This window comes from Leguminivora glycinivorella, chromosome 21 (assembly GCF_023078275.1).
Source record: "Leguminivora glycinivorella isolate SPB_JAAS2020 chromosome 21, LegGlyc_1.1, whole genome shotgun sequence".
Taxonomy (NCBI): Eukaryota; Metazoa; Arthropoda; class Insecta; order Lepidoptera; family Tortricidae; genus Leguminivora; species Leguminivora glycinivorella.
In genome coordinates, this window is record NC_062991.1 from 15791570 (window position 1) to 15816348 (window position 24779).

General features: G+C 39.3%; 1 protein-coding gene across 2 annotated transcripts; it reads right to left on the minus strand.

Annotated features, from left to right (window-relative positions):
* Positions 1 to 1836: 1836 nt before the first annotated feature.
* LOC125237459 (membrane-associated guanylate kinase, WW and PDZ domain-containing protein 1-like) lies at positions 1837 to 20628 on the minus strand. 2 transcript variants are annotated; one of them, XM_048144557.1, is made up of 11 exons: positions 20464 to 20628; positions 19788 to 20118; positions 18837 to 18956; positions 13318 to 13447; positions 8729 to 8849; positions 7940 to 8075; positions 6354 to 6478; positions 4776 to 4861; positions 3934 to 4032; positions 2516 to 2649; positions 1837 to 2032 (listed from the first exon to the last, which is right to left on the minus strand). In XM_048144557.1, the coding sequence occupies exons 1-11, from the start codon at positions 20611 to 20613 to the stop codon at positions 1851 to 1853; spliced, it is 1614 nt and encodes a 537-aa protein (XP_048000514.1). In that variant the 5' UTR covers positions 20614 to 20628; the 3' UTR covers positions 1837 to 1850. The 2 variants fall into 2 exon arrangements, with proteins under 2 accessions (XP_048000514.1, XP_048000513.1); XM_048144556.1 differs by having other exon boundaries at positions 19788 to 20121.
* Between the last annotated feature and the right edge of the window lie 4151 nt (positions 20629 to 24779).

The following is a 24779-nucleotide window of genomic DNA, read 5'->3' on the forward strand; positions in this document are numbered from 1 at the left end:
AGTTCAAGTGCCACCCAAGGTATTTCTCACCTCATTCACTTATTTTCACTCATCTGCTTTGAGCGTATAGTATAATATAATTTCATCAGCACATATAGCAGATATAAGATATGACATGAGGATTACCTAAGCATAAAATGTTTACTTATTTACTAAAAAAAATGTATAAGCCTGCCCAAGACACTTACAAAAAAAGAATATGTAAGGCACGGTATTTACAAGTATAAAGCTTAAAAGGTATTTTGGACGGTACTTACGAATTAGCTGTAAATAGCTTAAGCTAATCAGACAACCAAAGCCTGATCAGAAATATATGAGCACGCGCCATCTTGCGGGATTCCAGTAGAACTATTTTCTTCACACTATTGTCCCGGATTTGTAAGTTCACATTTTTGACACATTTGTTTTGAAGTATGTTGCGATGTGGCTAAGACGTATCGTTTGCCAAATTTAACGATTAATGTCGAATTGGTTGAATCGATTAGGCCCTAAGTACAAGGAGGTGCTTAAATAAATATACGATTTCTATCAACTTACTGAAATGTCATTTGAATCGAAATGACAGACTCTGCCATAGCACTATTTTAAAAATAAAAATTGATTTTTTTAAATATTATTTCAGGATTTTATTTAAAATTTCATTAGGTTACGCGAGTTTACGTTTTGTGGACGCTGTCATGTGTCAAAAAGAGGTTCTTACAAATCTGGGACAATAAACTGAACTGTCACCGCATACATCAGAATAACAGCGCCTTTTCGACAATGGTGATGTATTTCTGGCCAGGCTTTGGCTTTTCACCCATTGGCAAAATCCACAACCTTCAATTTTGACTTCATCATTATAAAAAAAAAAAAACTTTAAAGCTATAATTTCATTACTGACTAAGGTTTTTATGTACCTAGTGAACAGTTTGCGTCTATTTATGACATGATGTTGTAACAAGATCTATAAGATTTAATGTATGATAATAATGTAATCGATTTTGTATAAAGAATACACGTTGATCGTAATATAATTAGGTATTTTATGTGATTACATGTAAGCATGTATAAAAAGTACAAAAATATTGGGGTGTCACATTAGGGGGCGATGCCCCATGATTGTACATTTATGGGCGCATTAAGGTGACAACTCAGGATGTAGTAGGTGAATGTTTCCCTTAGGGAGCGAGGCCCTACATCTTTTAATATTAAGGCAGACACACTCTGTGTTCTGGTGGCAACACAGTGACTGTTACTCGATGCGAGTCACCAAAGCTTGTTATCAGGGTGACTATGTTCCCCTATGGGGCAACGCCCCAAAATTGTACATTTATGGCGACAATCAATGCAAGAACCTTGAAAAACAGCAGGACCGGACAGACATATCTTGATTGTCGATGTCCCTCCACAACGCCCCAGAAGTATACATTTTATGTTGTGGCGATAAAACAATTAGCGTTATAGCTCGATTGGAGTATTTAATCAGTGCGACAACGGGGAAACCCCAGGTTTAACGTGTCAACGTCCCACAATTGTACATTTAAGATGGCTTATGCTGCTGTGGTAAAACAACAAGTTTTACCAGTCGATGATAATGTTTAATCACGACAACCTCTATAAGGAGGTAGAGGTACATTTTTCACTGGTGTGGTTGATGACGTTGGTGTCTCAGGGGGCAACGCCTACAATTGTACATTTAGGCGGCGTATGTTGTGGTGGTAAAACAGTGAGTGTTATTGCTCAATGAGAATGTTTAATTAATGCGACAACCTGAGGATGTGGCAGGTTTTTCACTGGCGTGTGTTTAATGGTTCGAACTGGTCCCCTTATGGGGCACGAACCCCCTTAAACGCCCCAAAATTGTACATTTAAGGCGGCGTGTGCTGTGGTGGTAAAACAGTGAGTGTTACCGCTCGATGAGAGTGTTTGATCAGTGCGACAACTTCGGGATGAGGCAGGTTTCTCACAGGCGTGTGGTTGATGGCCACGATGGTGTCACCTACGTGTAGCAGGCCGCAGCGGGCCGCTGGCGAGTTCGGGATCAGTTGACCTGGGGAAGTATTCAGTTATTTAACTGCGGAAAAGAGAGCGCGATAGGCGAGAAAATAGAGCACGCTATTACACAAAAATACTCGGCACTCATGGTGAACTTGTGTTATGGTGAATTTTCGCGAAAAAAGATTCAAAAACGAAAACTAAAATGCCCTTAAATGGAGTTTTGAGTTATCGGAAGACACACATGCATGACGTCCTAATAATTGCTTAAGCCCCCCCCCCCCACATCTAGCGTCTCGCAAGCGTAGTGTCGGGCCAGTTTGCCATACAGTTGGCCCTACGCTACGCTCGCGAGACGCTAATGTGTGGGAGGAGGGGGCTAAAGCAATTATTGGACGTCATACATGTGTGTCTTATCTACTATTCATTAATTATTCATCAATTCATCATCATCGTCCTTGCCCGGCTCGTGAAAGCCTGGGTCCGCTTTGATAACTATTAATTCATTAGTATGCTATATAAATGAGCTTTTACTTACCAATAGTGCTAGTAGCTTTATTGGTGGAGGAAATAACGACAAATCCGAAGCCTTCGCCTTCATTTCTTGTGACTGTGACGTCATATGGCACTGAAGACCATCCGCCTGTCGCTGTGTCGTATTGCACTCCATACCTACACATTAATATAAAGCATGGGTAAACTACCTGCATAAAAACGTGGAAATGAAGGTCATATATGAAAAGGTACCTTTATTACAGTCACGGCTCAGCCACGACATTGGGCTAAGCGCGACTGCGGTGAGCGGCGGCCATACATTGGAGCGAGACACAGCGATGGGACTTTTCATTCGCACGTATGGCTGCCGCTCACCGCTGTCGCGCTTAGACCAATGTCGTGGCTGAGCCGTTATGGCGGTCAACGCTTACGCCATTAATAAGAGCGCAAGTGCCAACCGCCATGAGGTTCCTTTACTCGTCGGACAGTCTTTGGCAATAACTTGGCATAAAAAGAAGGCCGCAAAAATATCTGACATATCAAAAACCCAAAAAAATAAAAATCAAAAAAGTAATCACGGTCTATCCTCCTAAGGGCCAAGGTCCTACCTATAGTACTTATTCAGTTCGATGAAATTTAAATCATTTTCAATTGGAACAGAGTCGCATTTGTTTTGTTTTGTTAAATTTTCAAACTAAACCAAAATAAACTCTATTTCCTGGACTAAAGGTTCATATTTCAATGGCAAATTCTGGATTTTTCATTTGTATGGCTGGGCCTTAGGAGGATCCCAGTCAACATAAGTCTAATGAAAATAACAGTGAATCACTCAAAATTCTTATCTGACATATGTTATAGGCTACTTGCCTCCTAGTCAAATTAGCTTATTTTTAAAAATTGTCGTAAACGAATTTGAACGACTTGCTAATATGGAATTTATATGAAATCGAATTGAGTGACGTCACGGTCAATTCAGAGACTTTATGAATTTCTACAGCTTTAGTAGTTTCATGAGCTCTGCCTACCCCTTTATGGGATACAGGCGTGATTGTATGTATATATGTATGAATTTCTACCCTTTTTATTAAATAGAAATTGGATTTAAAAATAACTTCTGTCCATGTTTTTCTTACAATTATCTGATGCTTTATTTCGTGCATGGTATAAAATATTTTATTTTAAGAACATTCAAGTTCCCTATTGCCCGTGACTGGACGATACATATTTCGGGATCTTGGAAACGGCGCTAATAATTTCGATGGAATTAGCTATTTAAGCATTTTCTGGGGTGAAAAATGGATCAAGCTAAGTAGGCGCGATTCTGAGTTTCTCTATGTTTTTCGAGTTTCGAGCAAAACTCGGTCGCCTTCATTTTATTTATTTGGAGCTCCAATCAATATTAACATGGGCTGATAATTTGATGTTACAGATGAGGGTTGCTAATGTGTATATGGTACTAACATGGGTCCGGGCTGGGGCTGCGGCGCTGGTGGGTACAGTGGCGCGGGGTGCAATATGTTGTAGGAGGGCTGCAGGTGTGCATGCATTGCCGGGTCAGACCTGAGGGGAGGTGCATGCAACAGAATAAATAAATATTGAGGGACACCTTACACAGATCAACCTAGCCCCAAACTAAGCAGAGCTTCTACTATGGGTTCTAGGCGATATACTTACTTATATAGATAAATACGTGATAAGATAGTGAGAAGTCAAACCTTTCAAAAAGCTAGCCTAGAGGTTTTAAAAAAAAAAAACGTTAAAACTCATTTTAAGTGCCAGTTTTATAAAGAAAATACATTCAAAAATAGTAAAAATAAATTCCAAAAAAAATATTTTTCATGTGTTTAAAAAAAACCTTTCTTTTGGCCTCAGAAATGCGTGGTTAAAATCTCTTGCAACGCTCACCGAGCACCGTGTATAAAAAGAATGTTATTATTTATTTAAGGAGTACCAACAGCTGTTTACACAGATAATACAACAAATATAAGAAACAAAGAGCCAATTACAGGAACTCACAGGTAGTGATAGAACAAAAATAAAAAGATGTACACACATTCGTGTCACCGCACACGCGAACATAAAAAGAGAAAATGGAAAAAGAAGTTATACATAAAAAAAGTTTTTGCAGGAGAAATTAAATTTCACGACTTCGACAACTAAAAAAAAATACACTTTGTGTGTAATACAGTTATTCGGACTATAACTAATTCAAAAATCTTTTAGTATTTATTTGGCTATTTCAAGTCTTGACTATTAGTGGATATAAGGTTTATGTTATCAGCTAACAATCGAATGGTACTTACGTAAGTAAGGGTTGGTGTTGAGTTGGCAATGTGGGTAACCCCAGAGATTGTATGTCCGCTCTGTTATGTCGCACACCTAACGTTACCTGTTAAAATAATAAGACATTGAAAATCTGTTCCGAAAGAGAGGAGTCGTGAAATGTATAGGGTCCATAATCCATATACAATACAAATATTCTTTATTGCTTACCAATATAACAAGATGACTTTAAAAAAATAAGCACATAACTTTAATTATCTATGGTAGACAACAGGCGGTCTTATCGCTAAAGAGCGATCTAATCCAGACAACCTTTGTAGTGGAGACAAGACACAAAAAACAACTGATTTGAGTAGGTGATATACATACGTACGTCATCTTTTTCCGCAAAGACTTTGAGCAGATTTGTAACCAAGTTAAAGTTAACTTGTAATCGTATCTACCGTCCGTTGTCTTAAAAATGTATAAAACCCTATGGAGATATTTAAAATTTAAATTGAATAACTTAATCACAAAATTAAAATTTTGAAAAAACCCCCGACCGCGACATAGTAGACCGATTTTCATGAAACATGGCTAAGAACACTCCCGACTAACTCAGCTTTCAGACAAAAATAAAACTAAATACAAATCGGTCTATCCGTTCCGGACCTACGATGCCACAGACAGACAGACAGACAAACAGACATGCAGACAGACAGACACGTCAAACTTATAACACCCCGTCGTTTTTGCGTCGGGGGTTAAAAATAGGACACTTCAATGTGAAAAGCGTTCTCGATTCTTTATTCGGGCTTTGCAATTATCTCTTTTTTCTCTCCGGAACCTTATGATTGAGGGCCGTGACCAGTCGCTGTACAAAGTTAGTAGCTGTAGTGTTGCAATTATAAATCGTAATGGTTTTCATAATCGATGAAAGTTAGCCTTACAGGCCTTACAGCTTCAAAGAAAGTCTTGATTAGAGATGGGCCGAATGTTCGATAAATATTCGGTATTCGGCATATTCGGCAAGTTTTTCAATGTTCGTATTCGGCAGAATAATTCGGTTGCTTTGCCGAATATTTACCGAACAAACAAAGTAAAAAAATAAGGAAGATCTTACGTATTCCTTTGGATAATAAGCTCCTATTTTTAAGGAACTACTAGAAAGAGATAATTGCCTATGCGTCAAAATACAAATACAAAGTTGGAAAAACCGTAGTTTAAGAGTTGAGAAGAGTTTAGAGTTGTTTTAACTAAAGTTTTAGTTAAATTCACTAAACCGTAATAACATATGTAGTTCTAGTAACATATGTGACCATTATCAATCATTTAATAGTTTTTTCTTAACATCCGCTTTCTAAATGTGGCGTAACCGAATATTCGGCCGAATGTTCGGTTCGGTAAGAGCTGAACCAAATGTTCGGCCGAATATTCGTATTCGGCAATGTCCATATTCGGCCCATCTCTAGTCTTGATTATGTTAGATAAGTTTAAATACCTATGTACATGTGACGTGTAAAAGTGCCCCTGTGGCCTATTTGCTGAATAAATTATTTTGATTTTGATTTTGATTTAAGGATGGATGGGATGGCGCAGTGTGTCAGTAGCATACTTACGTGTCCTCTAGCGGCGGCCTGGCACACATAAGCCACAGCTCGCGCATGCGTGGCGCCCGTCAGCGACACACCGTCTGCCGACGTCAGCAAGTCTCCTGGCCGGAGCAGACCGTCCGCTGGGCCACCTGGTTGCATACACAATTTAGTTGTTAACAAAAATTAACTCGCTGTCAGTTTTGTGACGACAATTAAGGGATAAGTCCGCCTACATTGTATATTACTGACTCTGTAACTGTGTCTCTTTTGTTTCCTTTATGTACAATAAAGCTTATACATACATACATACAATTAAGCATAAAATCTGTCTAAAAATTTACTTTTTTCACATTATGAATGTAGATTATCGCTTAAAGTTTATGTAATTAACACAAAAAACATATTTTTATTGAAATTTCAGGCTTAATTATCGTCACAAAACTGACAGTGAGTTAATTTTTGTTAACAACTTACGCTAATTGGGGGGTCCCACATTCTGAAAATGTTCTAGTATAAATCGTAATCCTGGTCACGCCACCAATGGAAACCCTGCTACCACCAACCTTACATTACTTAATTTTAACAATTATGTGAGCATGATTAAAATTGGAAACATGATTTAATTCAGTTGTCATAAACTGATCTCCGAAGTTATTGTCACAGTGGTCTCGAAGTTCACTTGCTACAGGTTGCATTTAGGCGCAAGAGTTTTTAATTACCCGGACTTGGTTTTGATCATTCACTTGAACCACAATCCTGGTCACGACACCAATTGTAACACGCCCCCTTGTATTCACGTTCCTAGCTTTTGCGGTATTGTAGGCTTGTGTAGGACATGTACTAATAGTATTAAATTAAAACGGGACTTAATCGCGTAAAACTTACGTTTTATATTTAACCCGACGTTTCGGACATGATGATGTTTGAGTCTACCCGTGACCACGGACGTAATGTCATGTCCGAAACGTCGGGTTAAATATAAAACGTAAGTTTTACGCGATTAAGTCCCGTTTTAATTTAATAATATGTACTAATAGTACAAAAGACACGATTCCCTTCATTGTTCTAGACCGAACTACACCCAAATGATTCTGCTCTCTAGTACATTTAGTACTGTGAGTGTACTAAATGTACTAAAGATCAAAATCATTTGGGAGTAGTTCGGTCTAGACGCACACGCAACAGAATGGGAGCGAAAGGAGCCAAGAGCCGAGGAGTGACAATGACAGCAATGCGATCCATGTGACCCGACCGCAGCCGAAATATAACTGACTGACGGACCGAGAGCGCGCGAAAACGGCCGATCAGCTCTCGGCTAGTACGAGCAAGCGTTACTGTACGCCATATGGACAATTTGTTCTCTCGCTCTCTCGGTGTACTACTGTACTAAATGTCCTAAAAGAACGAACTAGTACACTTCGGAGATCGCACTAGTTGGGAGCGATCTTTTCAGTGAACGAGCAGGCACAACTCTACGGTATTGAACTCGATACCGATAAGAATCTTGACGCGCATTCGTCATCACAACGAATTATGAGGTAGATAAATAACTTCCACTAAATACACAAGGTAATTTTTATTTGACGTTTCAGATTAGTAAATAGACAAACCCGGTACAACGTATCCGACAGCCACTCGGCTACCGTCCTCAGTGCCTCCGACGATGCGGAAGCCGAAGCCGGCCGCGCCGCGAGCTAAACGAACTAGCACGTCCGCCTCGGGGTCCGCTGCTCCGCCTGCCTCCACCTGTACGAAGAAGCATTCATTTATAAGTATGTATTGATTGCTTCATTACATCGTATATATTTTCCGTAATAGGTGGCACGACTCGATTCCTAAATGGGCACTTTCACGAGAACAATCACCAAAAATATTTTTTTCTAAGGTAGGTAAATTTTATGCTTTTCCTACTCAGAATCATGAGCCCTTTCGATCTAAGACAAAAAATGGTCCCAAAATTTTCTATTATTTTGTATACTTTCCACTTTGTAACCGCTGTACAAAGTGTTTGAAAAATGATAACAAAGTGGAAAAAATAATTTTGGGACACTTTTTTTTTACCTGGTAGGATCCAAAGGGCTCATGATTCTAAGTAGGAAAAACATTAAATTTACCTATTTTAGAAAAAAAAAGTTTTTGAATCTTTTTCCGCGAAAATGCGCAAATATAGAAGTATTAGGGCCCATTTAGACGGTACGAGTTTTATTACATTGCGGTATTTGATGGCTGTGCAAAATTGTATGTAACCTCAACAGCCCGCAATGTAACTAAAATCACACGCGAGTTCGCACGCCGTCTGAATCAGGCCTTAAAGAAACAGGACACGTGGAACACTTATAATTTCAACTCTTAGCAAAAAGTTGCAAACGAAGAATTAAAAAAAAAAGATGAAATCTTACCTGCGGGTAGTTTCCAACGTAAACTGCATTTTGCTGCGCTAAAGAGTCGTTATCGTAACAAGATGGTGATCTTCGAGACACGGGCGAGTGCATATGTCGAGGTGGGGAATTCTCTCGCATTCTGAAAAAGAAACATTACATAAATTTGACGACCGGGTTGGCCTAGTGCGTAGTGACCCTGCCTGCTACGCCGCGATCCCGGGTTCGAATCCCGGTAAGGGCATTTATTTGTGTGCTGAGCACAGATATTTGTTGCTGAGTCATGGATGTTTTTTATGTATTTAAGTTTTTGTATATTATATCAAAGACATTTCCCAAAGTTTCACATCCCAAACTATTATTCCCAAATTATCATTTCCCAAATAAACGTTTGGCAAAACAACTTATCGCAAATTGACATTTAGCAAAACTTTTTTTGGCAAGTATTTGTTTCCCAAAATATTTACTTGGTCAAATCTCATTTTACCAAATATTATTTAGTCAAATGTATTGTTAGGCAAAATTTCCATTTCCCAATATATTGTAGTTAAATGGCGCATTAGAAATTTGTTTGTTCATTTTATACTTTGTGTCCAAGATTTGTGTGAAATAATGTGTATGTCGTACTTTTTTTCCTCCTGCTGCAAATGTCAAGGATGACATTTTCACTTACATGTCCGGATACATTTTATTAAAAAGAAACCTTATGTTTTCAAGACCATTATGTTCTATTAATTTTTAATTACTTTAAAAAGCCATTTCCAGTTTGCTCACTGTCAACCTAACACGCTCCTCCTCGCTTCGCTCGTCGTCGCACCTAAACTGACCCTGTCGCACACGAGTTTTCTGTTACAATACTAATAAAATTATTACATTACATTTATGCCCTGTAATATTTATTGTCAAACGTGGTTTTGCATGGTGTAATTTGTATAAACATTTTTTGACAAAATAATTTTGTCCAGTAATTAATTTGACAAAAATAAAGTTGAGCAAACTTTTCTTGTCCAACTGAAGCCTTGGGAATAAAACTGAAATTATCATTTGACAATTTTAAGTTAAATTTGGCAAAAAAATCTTCGGTAAATTAAATTAATCCCGTAGAAATGAAAATACAAATGCCTAAATATTTTCGAAATTTGCGATGTGAAATTTTGACCAAACATGTTTTTGGGATATAAGTTTTGCCATTAAAAACGTTTGCGAAATAAAGTTTTGTCTAAATAAAATTTGACTAAGTAAAATTGTGCCAAATGATAATTTGACCAAACAAATTCATTGCGGAACATACCTTTGCCAAACAATACTTTGGGAAATGAAACTATTGCGATATGATTATTGGGAAATGAAATTTGACGAAACGTTTTTTGGCGAAACGGCAGGACACCCAGTTGATCTGTGTAAGAGTGTCCTATAATATTTATTTATTTATATTTATAAAAGAGGCTGCTTCAATTGTAGAATGCTTAATACTAAATTGGACAAACAAGATACATACTACACACAATCACGCCTGTTTCCCAGGGGGGTAGGCAGATATCACGGATGTCCATTTGCTATGATCCTGACAAACCACATTCACTTCACGCATTTTCATAAGACGTTCCTCGTACACGCTCGTCGGTTTCGAGTACTGTGTACTGTACTGCGTAGCCGAATGGCATTTCTACGACGTGAAACGAAAACGAAACGCCGCGAAAGGTAGTCTGGCTCTGTCGTGACAATATACGCAAGAGCGATAGAGATAGATATCTACGAGCGTTTCGTTTCGTGAGCGTTTGTGCTACGCACGCTGGCCTTTTTGCAATATGCGCATTTTCAGAATTTGGGACCCCCCAATTAGTATAAGTTGTTAACAAAAATTAACTCGCTGACTGTTTTGTGACGAAAATTAAGCATAAAATCAGTCTAAAAACGTATTTTTTTCACATTATGAATATAGATTATGTTTATTTAATTAAAACAAAAACAATATTTTTATAGAATTTTCATGCTTAATTATCGTCACAAAACTGACAGTTAGTTGATTTTTGTTAAAATTCTAAAAATAGAATAGAATATGCTTTATTTACATCGATCTAAACTACCTAGATGCACCATCATGGCTTAGAATGTGTCCGCAGCAAATTGTGCTTGAAAATGTTCTAAGCACAATTGGGCGGTCAGTAGCGCTTCATCCGCCGTGTCGGCAACATGCCTAAGTGCTCCGTAAAAAAGTGCAAAAATAACACCTTATATACGTTAAAAAAGGATGACGTATCGTATTTCCGGTAAGTAATTGTTAATAATTTTATAATGTTATGCATTTGTGGCCAAAATGGCTTCCTAACTTACTAAAAACATTTATTTATTTTCTAGAATAATTAAAGTAAATTCCTTGATTTGGTCTTACGCAGTTTGTCTCTTTCTCTCGCGCTATACTAGTAATGAGCGGACGGCGACAAAAGATGGATGAAGTGGAACATAGTTAAAAATGGAATGATGGAGTCGCTAATTTATATGTTTTGTAAAAGAAGCCTATTTCATATTATTAGTGTATTGTATTTATTTATTATTATGGACCAGTAAGTCTGAAATAAATGATTTCAATTCAATAATATTAATACATATCTTATAAATTACTTTAATTATAAAAAGAAACAACCCGGGAATAGCAAATTCGTTTTTAAGTAATAAAAAAGGTTTTTATTCCAGATTCCCAAAACAAGACGTTGAAAGGGAAAAATGGCGCAAGATTATAGCTGAGGAGCGGAGAGAAGATTTACCCACACAAAGCTTTGAAAGAAATTACGTAGAATAATAAATTAATGTCATCATTCAATTCTTCTTTGTTTTAATAGCTACTTAATTCATACTCTCCAAGTGCACCATCCCTCACACACACCACATACAATCCCTCAACTGTTTACCTTCACATAATCGCTACACATACACTCACTACACGCACACACACACATATGTTATATATATTAGACGACCGGTCTGGCTCAGTCGGTAGTGACCCTGCCTGCTAAGCCGCGGTCCTGGGTTCGAATCCCGGTAAGGGCATTTATTTATGTGATGAGCACAGATATTTGTTCCTGAGTCATGGATGTATCCTATGTATATAAGTATGTATTTATCTATTTAAGTATGTATATCGTCGTTTAGTACCCATAGTACAAGCTTTGCTTAGTTTGAGGCTAAGTTGATCTGTGTAAGGTGTCCCCAATATCTATTTATTTATTTATAAACATAGACACACACACACACACACACACACACACACACACACACACACACACACACACACACACACACACACACACACACACACACACACACACACACACACACACACACACACACATATATATATATATTTAAACAGTTTTTCGCAAAAATACCGCAAATTTCCTCATTCTCGCCTTTCATCTCATAGCGCGACTCCCATGATGCCTCTGTCCATCCTCGTTCCCAATTTAAAAATGGCGTTTAGATTGTTGCAGCGCGAACGAAATTAAACTTATGTTGGTTGCAATAAGACGTAGATTTGTTTAAAAATATGCACACCTGCGATCTGCGGTCATAAAATTTTATGGCTTTCGCGATGATCACATTCATTAATGTCATAACCGCCAATTGCTTGCATTTGAAATTGAACTCTAAGTACTAAGAAATAACGTTGTTTTTGTAAAAAAATTAAAGTAGTTTTTACTACATTGCGAAGTTTTCGTTTGTCAACTAGACGCACACATTTGCAACTAAGCGATCGGACACTTTTGAGTGTCGAATTTGTAGGCGATAGTGTATCTAGGGAAGTTTAAATCGATGTTTATTTAACACCAAATTGGACAAATACAAGATAGATAGGTACATACAACACAAACTCGATGCTAAATGGGATCCCACTCAGCATGTTGCCACGGCAAGCCGAGGCGCTGATTTTCAGTGGGACCCTGACTTAACAAGCTAAGCTAACAACTAAACTAAGACTAAAACGAGTGACAGCACAAACATCAGGGAACAGTTAGATATGAACTATACAAGTCAATTGACAGTGTCCACAAGATGTAACAATGACTGACAATACAATTAATGAAGGAAAAGACAGCCGATCTGAGAAATGAGCCATGTGACGAAGCATTTAAGCGCAAATTGAGAAACCTTTTGTTAGATAACCCCATGTACTCTGTAAATGAGTACATGGATTTGAATTTTTAATGACCGATGATATAATTATACCTATATTTCTCTGTTATATAATATTTTCTTGCTTCGTGATAATTTCATGATATTGTAACTTAATTTATTAATTTTATTTAGCTTGGCATGTGTATTTTCTTTCTTTGTAAATGACGATCCTCATTTGGGAGACACAATTATTTTTATTTGGAATTTATTATGTAATTTTTGACGATCATGATGAGAAGATAAACATAATTTTGACATGTAGCAAATTTATAGTGTAATTTTTATCATGAAATAAAGAAATCTAATCTAATCAGTAACACGAAACAAACACTCGACAAAAGGATACAAATGCCCATATTTCTCCATTTTGGTCCAGAAAAACAAGATAGAACAGACCTTAATGTACTGTTACAATAACTTGCGATTCGAGTTCTTACCTCATGCTGTCTTTGCTTCTAGATGGTGAGTTATTGGAAGGCGAGCGGCTGTGTAACCTTGCCGTTGGAGTGGTGCCTAAAAGGCGTTCTGACGCGCTGGCATTGCTGGGAGACTGGCTTCTCATTCGACCTGTGGAAAGAGGTTTTTGAAAGTCTGTGTCGATACATATACATACATGTAATCACGCCTGTAGTACATATAAATAAATAATAAATAAATAAATAAATATTATAAGGACATTCTTACACAGATTGACTGTGTCCCACGGTAAGCTCAAGAAGGCTTGTGTTGTGGGTACTCAGACAACGATATATATAATATATAAATACCCGGGACCGCGGCGTAGCAGGCAGGGTCACTACCGACTGCGCCAGACCGGTCGTCACATATCCCATAAAGGGGTAGGCAGAGCATATGAACTACTAAGTTTCAGTGCCACTCTTGGCAAAAAGGGGTTGAAAGAAATCCAAATTGTGACATTGCAGTGACAGGTTGCCAGCCTCTCGCCTACGCCACAATTTAACCCATATCCCACGGTCGACTTAAACACCCATGGGAAGAAAGGGGGTGGTGAAATTCTTAACCCGTCACCACACGGGAATAATAAGATAGAAATTTGGAAAGTCTATCATAAGTAAGATGATATATGTAGAAATAGGCAAATGGAACACTTGTACTGTTCTTCTCGCCCCGAGCCGAATAAACTATCTTTTCCCATACAAAATTATATGCAGGGATACGAGGTTGCAGCAGATTATTCTAAGCGGGTCGTTGAAAATGATTTAAAACCAATACACCGGCCTGCCGGTGAGTAAGGCTGCCAGAGCTTAACAAGGGTGCGGTGTGCTGATGACGGAAGGACCTACGGAACTAATTTGTTCCATCTATTGTCCTTTGAGTCGTCGGCAACCCGAACCCTCCTTGGAACTTGTACACTAATTTTTGCTGTGTAGGTACTTAACACAGCAAAATGGAGTGTACAAGTTTGTAATGGGTTGGCAACGCGCATGTGACACTCCTTGAGTTGCAGGCGTCCACAGGTTACGGTGACCGCTTTCCATCTGGCGGACCGTATGCTTGTTTGCCACCGACGTAGTGTGATAAAAAATACATTATTCAAATCACCTGGCTGACAGTGTAGAATGGTAGTCACCGAGTATAGTTTGCAAGTTGGTCGAAATAAAGTAATTTAATTTAATAGGGATTATGATAAAATGTGAAATGTCTTAAGTATCATCATCAGAATCAGAATCAGTCATTTATTTGCTAAAACGTGGTACAAAAGGTCATGCATATTCAATTTATAGATCTACATGTTTTGTCACAAAGACATGCAAATATTTATAAATGTTGTGTGCATCGCATGCATACTTATATTACTTATCAGCTACTTTATTAAATTATTATTATACATCATTAAGATACTCTTTAATACTATCATTGGCCTTAACGTCTATTGCAGACGATTTATGGTGTAATATTCGAGGAGCACCTTTTCTGATGACTTATTAGACCGATGCGAGACCGACATAGTCTACCGCAGGACTGACAAGAGAAGCTTGCGGAAATGGGCGCTGAAACACCTTGGCATCGCTTCTGTTTCTTATCAGCGAGTGCAGCAAACCATGACTCATCGCAAATTTTGCGACCCTCCACAATGCATTTGCGCCACTCCGTTCGTTGTTCTGCAACCTTCTCCCAGAGTCGGTAGTCAGTATGAAAGGCAATCATGTCCTTATTTGCGCAGTCTTAAGGGTGCTTTCGAGAAAAACGTCAAAATAATGTAAAATTGATAGTTTTAGTTTCCGTTCCGATAACGTTCCGTTATCTAATAGATATTATTTGTGCCGTTTGTATATCCGAGGTCTTTATACGTACTCTCTTTATAGAGAGTACGTCGTAGACGTCGCATCGGACCGGTAGATGGCGCCATCGTTCGTTGTAAGTCGCTCCGGCGTCACACCGCCGCGATGTTGGTAGTCCCGTTTTTCCCCACCTGCAACACAAGGCTCCCCCGCGCCCCGACCCGCCACCAGCCACCCTCATTGTTGAGGAGAAGTGCCGACGGCCGTCTCAATCTCACCGCCGAACATAACAGCGTCTGCTGCAGTGACAAGCTGGTAAGATTGCTGATGTGGGCCCTTGGTGCTGCTAGCCGCCACGCTTATAACGCCCGTCGCGCCTAAGATGTCACGCTCACCGCGAACACTGTCTTCCCCTACAATGGTGCTACGACCACGACTATCCAGGCTCCGTCTGCTACGGTATCGCTGCTGACCAGGCTGATACTACCCTCCAATGTGACGCCGGGCGCCGCTATCAGCTGACATCCCGTACACTATGGTATCCACTCTTCTCTTTCCAGTTCCCGTGAAGTACGACAGTATTTACACTCTATTTTGACCAAGGACTCCTCCGTCGCCGAAGTGAGAACAGATAAATTCTAAAGATGCTACGTCCTAACGTGGTTTGGACACCCATAGTGGAACGAGGTAAGACGTCAATAACCGGACGAGGAGCCGCACTGCTGCGAGGGTGTCCTGACGATGTTCGCGAGCTATCTAATCGGAGAGGCGCCTCGCGAGACGACCCTGTGATTCCTGTACATCGCTCATTGTGTAGGTCAAAGACATCGTAAAGGTTTGCGGAATTAAAAAAAAAAAAAATCTCTTTCAGAATGTCCAGATCTGAATTCGAGCCAGCGTCCTGCATCCTGAGCGTGCGTCTGTTTACCGGGTGGACACCAAAACCGATCGGTAATCTGGCCGCGGGGGTTCCAAGTACACGACGATTTCCCGGAGGCTTGTGGCGCCCACTGTCCATTCGAGAGATTAACTTATTCGCCGAGCCTCTAATAAACAAATTGGGAAAAATAAACCCGCTTCGCCTTAGTGAACTTGAGATTCCAGCTCAAAGCGAAAGGGGCCAGGAACTCAGGAGGACTTCAGTAGTTATCATCTGGCTCGACTATACTGAATTAATATAGTGCTTGATTCGATCGTTGAACCTGATTTCATCAATTTCACAACTTTCGTAGTCTACAGAGGAAGGTTGCACCGCTGCAGTTTCCAGCATTACCTCGTACAGCTGCCGATAGCTGTAGGCCAATCGCCCCTGTTTTGCTTGCATCTGCAGCCCGATAAGACCTTCAATAATCGGAACATAGTACGAAGTAAAGTTCTTCCGATGGAAAATAATCTTCAACAGGCGGTGGCGCTAGCGACTGAAGTGACATGCAGCCGGATTAAGGTTCGCATAGCACTATATGCTATGCACAGTTCGGTTGTATGTTATGTTATGCTGTACGATGGCAGGATTACATCTCTTCTGTTACGAGTAACTACGACAGTAACTGCTGACTCCAACAGACTGTCGTACGAGGTCAGTATGCACCCCCTGGGAGCCAAGTAAGTGACCTTCGGTGACCTCGCCTTCTTCTGCTTCGCCCGTCATCGTACTTCTTCGTCTGCGAGAGCCCTGCATTACGTCGTACAACGGTACGTATTAAGCCTCCGCCACACATAGCGCTAACGCTACGCTATCAGCGCGCTGAATGCGCGTGCATTCCGCTCGCGTCCCGCGCGCGTTGCGCTCGCAATCAGCGCTCGTTAGTTCCCGCTAGCGCCCACTGGGCGCAACGCCAGCGTTTGTGCGGTGCACCGCCATTATTGCGCTCCGCCTACGCTCTTAAAGCGCGCATGTGTGGCGGTGTTTTAATTCACCCCTTGACCTGCTACCACGACGTGTTCAGCAACCACCAGCGATGCGACACGGACTTCTCCACCTCTCAGTCTACTCTGTCGACCTTCATTGCACGAAGTAGAAATCCGTCGCATCGGGTTTTGGATTAGGTAATGGATTACCCTAAGAGTCAATGACTGACTTGAAGAAATCGACTGATACCTCCGTCCAGTGTAGTAGCAATCGACAGCGCTCGTACTTTTCATCTTCTAGGCTAGTTTTACCGAGCGATCGGTATCCTCAAATGCCCTCACTAAAAAGAGTTCAGAGTTCAGGAGTCTCGCTTGCAACCGCGCTCGCTTGACGCGAAATAGTCTGATCGAAAATACCAGTATTGTAACAAATAGCCCTTGGGCGCGTGAGTGATGACCTTTTTCTGTGTTTGATATGGACGTAAGACGTTGGACTTTAAATAGTCATATCAATGCTAATATTGATTTAGATAGTTACACTACTTTTACAGTTAATTTCCACACTCTGTGTCTGAAATTGGGTTTATAACCTGATAAAATAACGTGTCTGTTAATAATAATAGTGTATCTAAGGTTTTTGTATCTTGTTCAAGTCAGCCTCGCCTACATCTTTTTTGGTTTTGATCTGCGATGTATAATAATGTCATTTCTCTAACTATTCGCTGACTAAAGCTAAACGTCATCACGAAAATCTCTTTAGGCGTTTCTGGCACCGAGATATTCGCGGATCGAAGGGTATTTCGACTGATACATCTGTCAAATCGGTTCAACAACTGATTCACTTATTCTTCTATGCTATGCCAATAGGGCTACCAAAGGCTTGCGCGCCAGCTGACTCGCCACCAGGAGATAATAAACAGGTCTCTATAAAGACCTCGGATATACAAACGGCACAAATAATATAATAATTTTACCTTCCAATAAAATTGTTATTATTTTGCCTGGTATATCCGAGGTCTGAGTGATGCCTTCCTGGTAGGCTTAATATACCGTCGGCACTTCTCCTCAACAATGAGGGTGGCTGGTGGCGGGTCGGGGCGCGGGGAGCCTTGTGTTGCAGGTGGGGAAAAACGGGACTACCAACATCGCGGCGGTGTGACGCCGGAGCGACTTACAACGAACGATGGCGCCATCTACCGGTCCGATGCGACGTCTACGACGTACTCTCTATAAAGAGAGTACGTATAAAGACCTCGGATATACCAGGCAAAATAATAACAATTTTATTGGAAGGTAAAATTATTATATATTTAATTCAAGTTTCAGTTAGAGCATCATCATTAGAGCAGACTGGATTTTTGAAAACTAATTCACTGAATTAATTATGAATTTTTCTCTAATGCATGTTTAGAAAAACTCACATAATAATATAGAGCTGAATTTATTATAAGGTTTTGAAAAAGAGTAAACGAGGCTAAGACAAAATCAATTTTTTTCAGAAATTACCTAAAATTAAGTGACAATTTCTTTGAATATCTGCATCACATCGAAGTAATTTTTGTACTTAATTAGTCTGCAACGTTTACTTAAATTGCTGTTATGCCTTAGTGATTATAAATTGCTATTATTTATTTTTGGCAATTTTTTGAAAACGAGCCTTCACCGGTACAATTATTACCACTTTGGACATTTTCTCATATTTTGTTAGACCAAGTAGAAAAAGTCCTATAATGTGATATATATTTGTAAACTACTCGCAAAGCCCTTTAATTTGATACCACACACGGTATGATCGAGCGCTCGGTTGCGATTTCACTGTTTTTCACACGAAAGCCCTCGTAAGTAATTAATACATATGTAAGTACCTGTTGAGTTGGAAGGTGAGTGTGGCCTCATTCGACTGGTGGAGGGTGATTGAGCGTGTGGCGGCAGCCCTCCTAAAGCTGCCGTCGTGGGTGAGTGAAGCATGCCATCTTCTGGGAAACCTGCAGACAATATACGAAATGTACACTTTGTACTGATTTAATAATATGTCAAGCTTATTAGAAACACATAAGGCTCAAGGATGAGCAGTTAAAAGTTTTATTTTGTTAGGCCGATAGTACTTTATCATAATTATATAATTATGAATATGATCATAGCTCTGCATGACTGAAGGCATGTTGCTTATGATCATATTTGTATGATAGTGTACCATCAGCATTACAGTTCATTCCCGCCAACGTGAATGTGACCGATTTTGAATAGTGTTCGCCAGTGATTTGTAGTTTTGGAAATTACCTTAAAAGGTAAGCAGAGTTGAATTGATCTGTTTATAAATAAAATCATTACGCAATGAAGCATCCTATAGTTAGGTATTATTAATTCGTGGTAGCACCAGCCAAATGTCATTTGACCGCTCATCAATTTCAATATCATTTATTTCACATATAAGCTTATAGTGTAATACAACCAAAACACTTATATGGTAACACACATATTTAATAAACAGAATAAAAAAATAGCATATTGAAAACAAGACATCTCTTCAAATCAAGAGTGAACAGGCATCTTCTGGGCGAGCTCACTCCATCGTAGGCCACGTCTTTGCCTTTGGCTAGTCTGTGGCCAAGAGTAAGCCCATTTATTATTAAAAAAAAAACACACGACACACGAAACAAAATGTAAAAATCAAATAAATACAAAATTTAATAAATATTTATGTTATAAATACGTATGTTACTAAGTTCAAAGCCAGCATAGCATCCGGGATCTGAGTCTGTTGAACCTTTAAGAACAGTATTATATTCTTCTTGATCATCCCTAAAAATACTAACCTCCATTATCGCTGCTATCCGCGACACTAGCATTCCCTCTCCAATAAGCCGCATTCATATCCACATGTACAGTGGGCGTGGGCACCTCCCCCCAATTCCCATTCCATCTCTCCCCGTTCTCCCAACCGTTCCCGTTTTCCCACTTCTGCCCGTTTTGCTCCCATTTCTGACCGTTCTGCTCCCACTTTTGACCGTTCTGCTCCCACTTTTGACCGTTTTGCTCCCATTTTTGGCCGTTTTCTTCCCATTTTTGGGCGTTGTCGTCCCATTTTTGGGAGTTCTCGGCCCAGTTTCGGATGTTGTTTGAGTTGTCTACCCACGTTTCACGTTCCTGCTGAAAAACAGTATTATGTATTGCATCGCGTAAAAAAAAAAAAAAAAAAGGAACATATACTCAGATCTTTATGATTCAAGCAATCGGGGACTTATCTACCTACCAAATTTAATTATCTGTCTATCATGAGCTAGTTTTTTTAAATGGCGCTTTAATTAATTCCTTTTTTCAGAGACACTACACTTTGCAGTACAATCATCGTGTGCGGAAAGTAATCATAAACTTTGTTGAAACTTCCAAGGGTTGATATTAGCCTGTAGCCGCGTTCATCATGTGACGTCTTTTTCGGACGAAAGGTTAGAGTTTGTATCTTTATTTGGAAAAATAATATTCAATTATTACCTGCCACTGATCATTGTAGGGCTGCGCAGGCAATGTGAGCCGAGTGCCGGGGGTGCTGCTTCTGCGACGCCTCTCTATGAGACTCTCGCGTTGCTTGTGCTCAGGAACCGCGTAGGTGGCTTCCACTGCGAAGGAATATAACTTAGTCATCTACTAGAGCAACGGTTCTCAAACTTATTTTCCCATGGAACTGCTATGGAACTATTGGAAAGCAAAATATCTGACGGATTAAATTAAATAAATAAAAAAAAATAGTTTATTGCAATCTTTATTTTACTAAGTCTTAATCATAATAGTAAAATCTATTCACTAGATTCTAATGTGCGGCGAATTTTTGGTTTTATGGAAAAGAGTTGAAGTCGCATATCAGTCAACCAAAATTCACACGGAGCCCCCAGAGAGGATTTGCGGGGCCCTAGGGCTCCGCGGAGCACACTTTGGGTATCGCTGTACTAGAGTAATCCATACTAATATTATAAATGGGAAAGTCTGTGTCTGTTTGTATGTCCGTCTTTCAAGGCGAAACAAAGAGTGATGCCTGTAGGATACTTTTGATCTCTTTCTAACCCCTCACTTGCCTAAAATGGGGGTGGAAGTTTGAATAAAGCAATCCGCAATATTTGGATTTAACGCGAGCGAAGCCGCAGTCAAAAGCTAGTAAGAAAGAGAATCGAGTATTATAGAGAGATAGTGTCGAAGTAAAATGTGTAATCACCAGAGATCGGATTTTTGTGCGTCATCTCATACTAAAAGTCATTAAAATGACGTAAGTCACTAAGAATGTCGCAAATTATCCGTCCGATCTCTGGTAATCACAGTGCATAGACTGCCATCTCTTGACACAGGCTTAAAACTTTTGAACCTCAGTTTTGACAAAGAGGATCGAGTATTATAGAGAATGACTGTCAAAGTAAAATGTGTAATCACAGTGCATAGACTGCCATCTCTTGACACAGGCTTAAAACTTTTGAACCTCAGTTTTGACAATTTGGCCCATATTCTTAGCTTGATATGTGTTAAAATGCCAAATATTAGTATTGGGTTGGTAAGAAAGTAATGAGCGAATCATAACCAATATTGTAATTTTTATTTAATTTATTATTTTAATCATTTATCAAAAATATAACGGCCTTCGTTATCTACTACTTGTCTCCATCGTTCTATTAAAGAATGAATAGCATCGGCGAAGAAGTTCTTAGGTTTAGATTCAAAAAACTCAGCTATGTACTGTCGTAGATGGGCTTGATCATCGAACTTTTTTTCATTCATGGCATTGCTTAGCGATCTGAACAATGCGTAATCCGTAGGTGCCAAGTCTTGAGAGTACGGTGGATGAGGTATCACTTTCCAACCTAGCTCCAATAGCTTTAGCCGAGTCACTTTTGCAATGTGTGGGCGAGCATTGTCGTGTAAGAAAAAAACTTTAGCATGCTGTGGACGATTCTGACAGATTTTTTGGTTTAAATTTTCAAGCTGATTACAGTATACTGATGCGGTAACAGTCATTCCACTTGGTAGGAGTTCCCAGTGAATAATACCATGAATATCCCACCAAACGGACAGCATAACTTTTTTCGGGTGAGGCTCTGTTTTTAGTGCCTCTATTCCTTTTTCGTTTGGAGCTAGCCACTGACGTTTGCGTGTGTGATTTATATAAAAGACCCATTTTTCATCTCCAGTGATAAGATGGTCCAACAAGTTGAATGTGCGGCGAAAAGACAGAAGTTGTATGCAGATATCGGCACGGCCGTTTAGTTGATGTCTATCAAGTTCGTGCGGAATCCAAACACTGTATTTGTAGTTTTTTCCCAACTCGTGTAAATGTGTTTCTATGGTGACATGAGAGCAGCCTAACTCGGTAGCAAGAGTACGACTCGTTAGCCTCGGATCTCCTACAATTAAGGTTTTTAATTTGGCTACATCAATCTTCACCGGTCGACCAGACTTAGGTTGATCTGATAATGAAAAGTCGCCACTACGAAACCGCTGGAACCATCGTTTCGCCGTGGCCTCAGACACAACTTCAGGAGCAACACGCTGACATATATTACGCACTGCTTCGTCGGCTGAATGGCCAGACTGAAATTCATATAGTAAGCAATGCCTTACATGCACTTTTAATTCGTCCATTTTCTTCCTTATATTAGCTCGGCGACAGCTAGTGAATGACTGACGAGAAACTGTGCGACTCGCCCTTTATATACTTTCGAGCATAGAAGATTCTAGAACTCTCTCAAAAATTTTATGTGGAATTCAATCGATCGCTCATTACTTTCTTACCAACCCAATATTAGCGCCATCTAGCTGAGTGTACCCCAAAGGTGTAATGTCATCTAGGCCACCGTACCTTTTTCTGTATGGTACTGAGGTACGTTTTTTCTTAGACTTTATCTGTCTATACGGAGTTATATATGTCTTTGCTAGTAATAAATAAGAGTAGGACTAGCCTTTGCAGAGGATGTAAGAGACAATTGGGGTACTAGGCAAATTGACAAGTGTTTGGTGACTACAGGGATCGGGGGAAGTCAATATTGTAAATTTTAGCAAGGACAAACTACGGGGATACTGTCACTTACAGATATAATAATACAAGTGTATGGCTGGAAATAACAAACAACTATTATGTAGATTGTAGGTATATCATTCCGTCACACATAAATATTTTACGCCTTAATTATACTGACATAAATATTTATGATGGAGTAGCGTCTGGTTGACGTAACCGGTGATAGAAGAGCTGGCAACTTCCTCGTACAACGTCAGCATTGCGATAAAGCGAGGAAATGTCAACAGCATCCTTGGTACAATACCTCAACGTTCTATTTTAGATATAAGCTAGTTATTAAAATTAGGCCTAATATTTAAAATTAATACCTATAAATATTATCCATACTAATACTAATAATAGATTAGATTAGATTTTTAGTTTTAGTATTATTTTTTTTAATGCCTAGTTTATAATATTTATTGTACCAAATTTTTATTTAAGTGTTATTATCTACGACGAATGGTCGTGATTTTTTAAGTGGAGATAATTGAAGGGATGGAGAGTGACATAGGCTACTTTTTGTCTCTTTCTAACGCGAGCGAAGCCGCGGGCAAAAGCTAGTATTCAATATTTCTCATGACAAATTGTTACTCCAACCTTCGATTTTGACCTTCGATTCAGCAACCTTGTTAACTGAGCGAAACCGGTCAAGTGCGAGTCTCTGGACTCGCTCACCGAGGGTTCCGTACAAACTTTCAATAGTTGAATCATCAAAATGTTATTCATAGAACTCTACAGATTTTACTAAATCCCTCAAGACTCAATTTCCCACATAACAAGTAATATTTTAATATACAATTTTATTGGTAGACAACGTCCAAATAAAATCAAGACTATTCGACTTCAATAGTTTACGACTTACGACATGTCGCAACGACGCTCCTGAACCGACCTCATTATATCAGGAAAAACGCGATGTAGGAAATGAGCGTTCAACGTACAGCGACATCTATCGGCAAATTGAGTAAACTAATGCGCGCGAGCTAGTATGGAAGATGATTTTTATGGAATAATTGTTTATTGCGTGAACCGATTTTAACCATTTTGCCTCTATTTGAAAGCAGGTAATTTCATTGTTATTTTGTTAAAAAATACAGGTACAATAAACACCCGCAAGGGTGTTGAAATTGAAAATGTAAATCTGAAAGGTTTTTTATAAATAAATAAAAAAGTTTTCAAGATACGTGTACGATTTTATTTTTCCTGTAATATTCATTATAATACCCATGTTTGGTGAAAATTTCATACATTTATGTTGGTAAACTTCGGAGATAAGGGGGGGGGGAACGGTATTTTTTTTTACATTTTCCTTCAAAAAACATTTTTTTCCACAACCAAAAAATTATAAAAATAGTTTTGATATGTACAATTTGAGCTCTTTCTAACGATACCCCACTTGACCTAGTTACTTGAAATTTTCAGTTTGCCCCCCTTTCATTTTGGCCATTTTCTATCATTTATATTAATTAATTAAAAAAAAAATACTTTCAACTTGTAGAGGTTCACAATGTTTATAACTATTCCAAATTTCATATCGATAGCATAAGTAGTTCTCGAGATATTTAACAATGTGACAGACGGACAGACAGACGGACAGAGTCGCACCATAAGGGTTCCTGTTGTACCTTTTTGGTACGGAACACTAAAAACGACAAGGCCCACTGGTGGCCGAGCCTGGAACCGAACTCGGGTCTTCAGTTTACGCGGCCAACGTCATTACTACTAGACCACCCGCCCGCCGTGGAACAACAAATTGCACGCCCTTAGA

Coding starts and splice junctions, on each gene's coding strand:
- LOC125237459 (XM_048144556.1), bottom strand. CDS start 20,613: ATGACTAAGTTATATTCCTTCGCAGTGGAAGCCACCTACGCGGTTCCT. Junction 18,957..19,787: donor GGATAGCAGCGATAATGGAG/GTTAGTATTTTT, acceptor TATTGTCTGCAG/GTTTCCCAGAAGATGGCATG. Junction 4,862..6,353: donor AGGCCGCCGCTAGAGGACAC/GTAAGTATGCTA, acceptor TTATTTTAACAG/GTAACGTTAGGTGTGCGACA.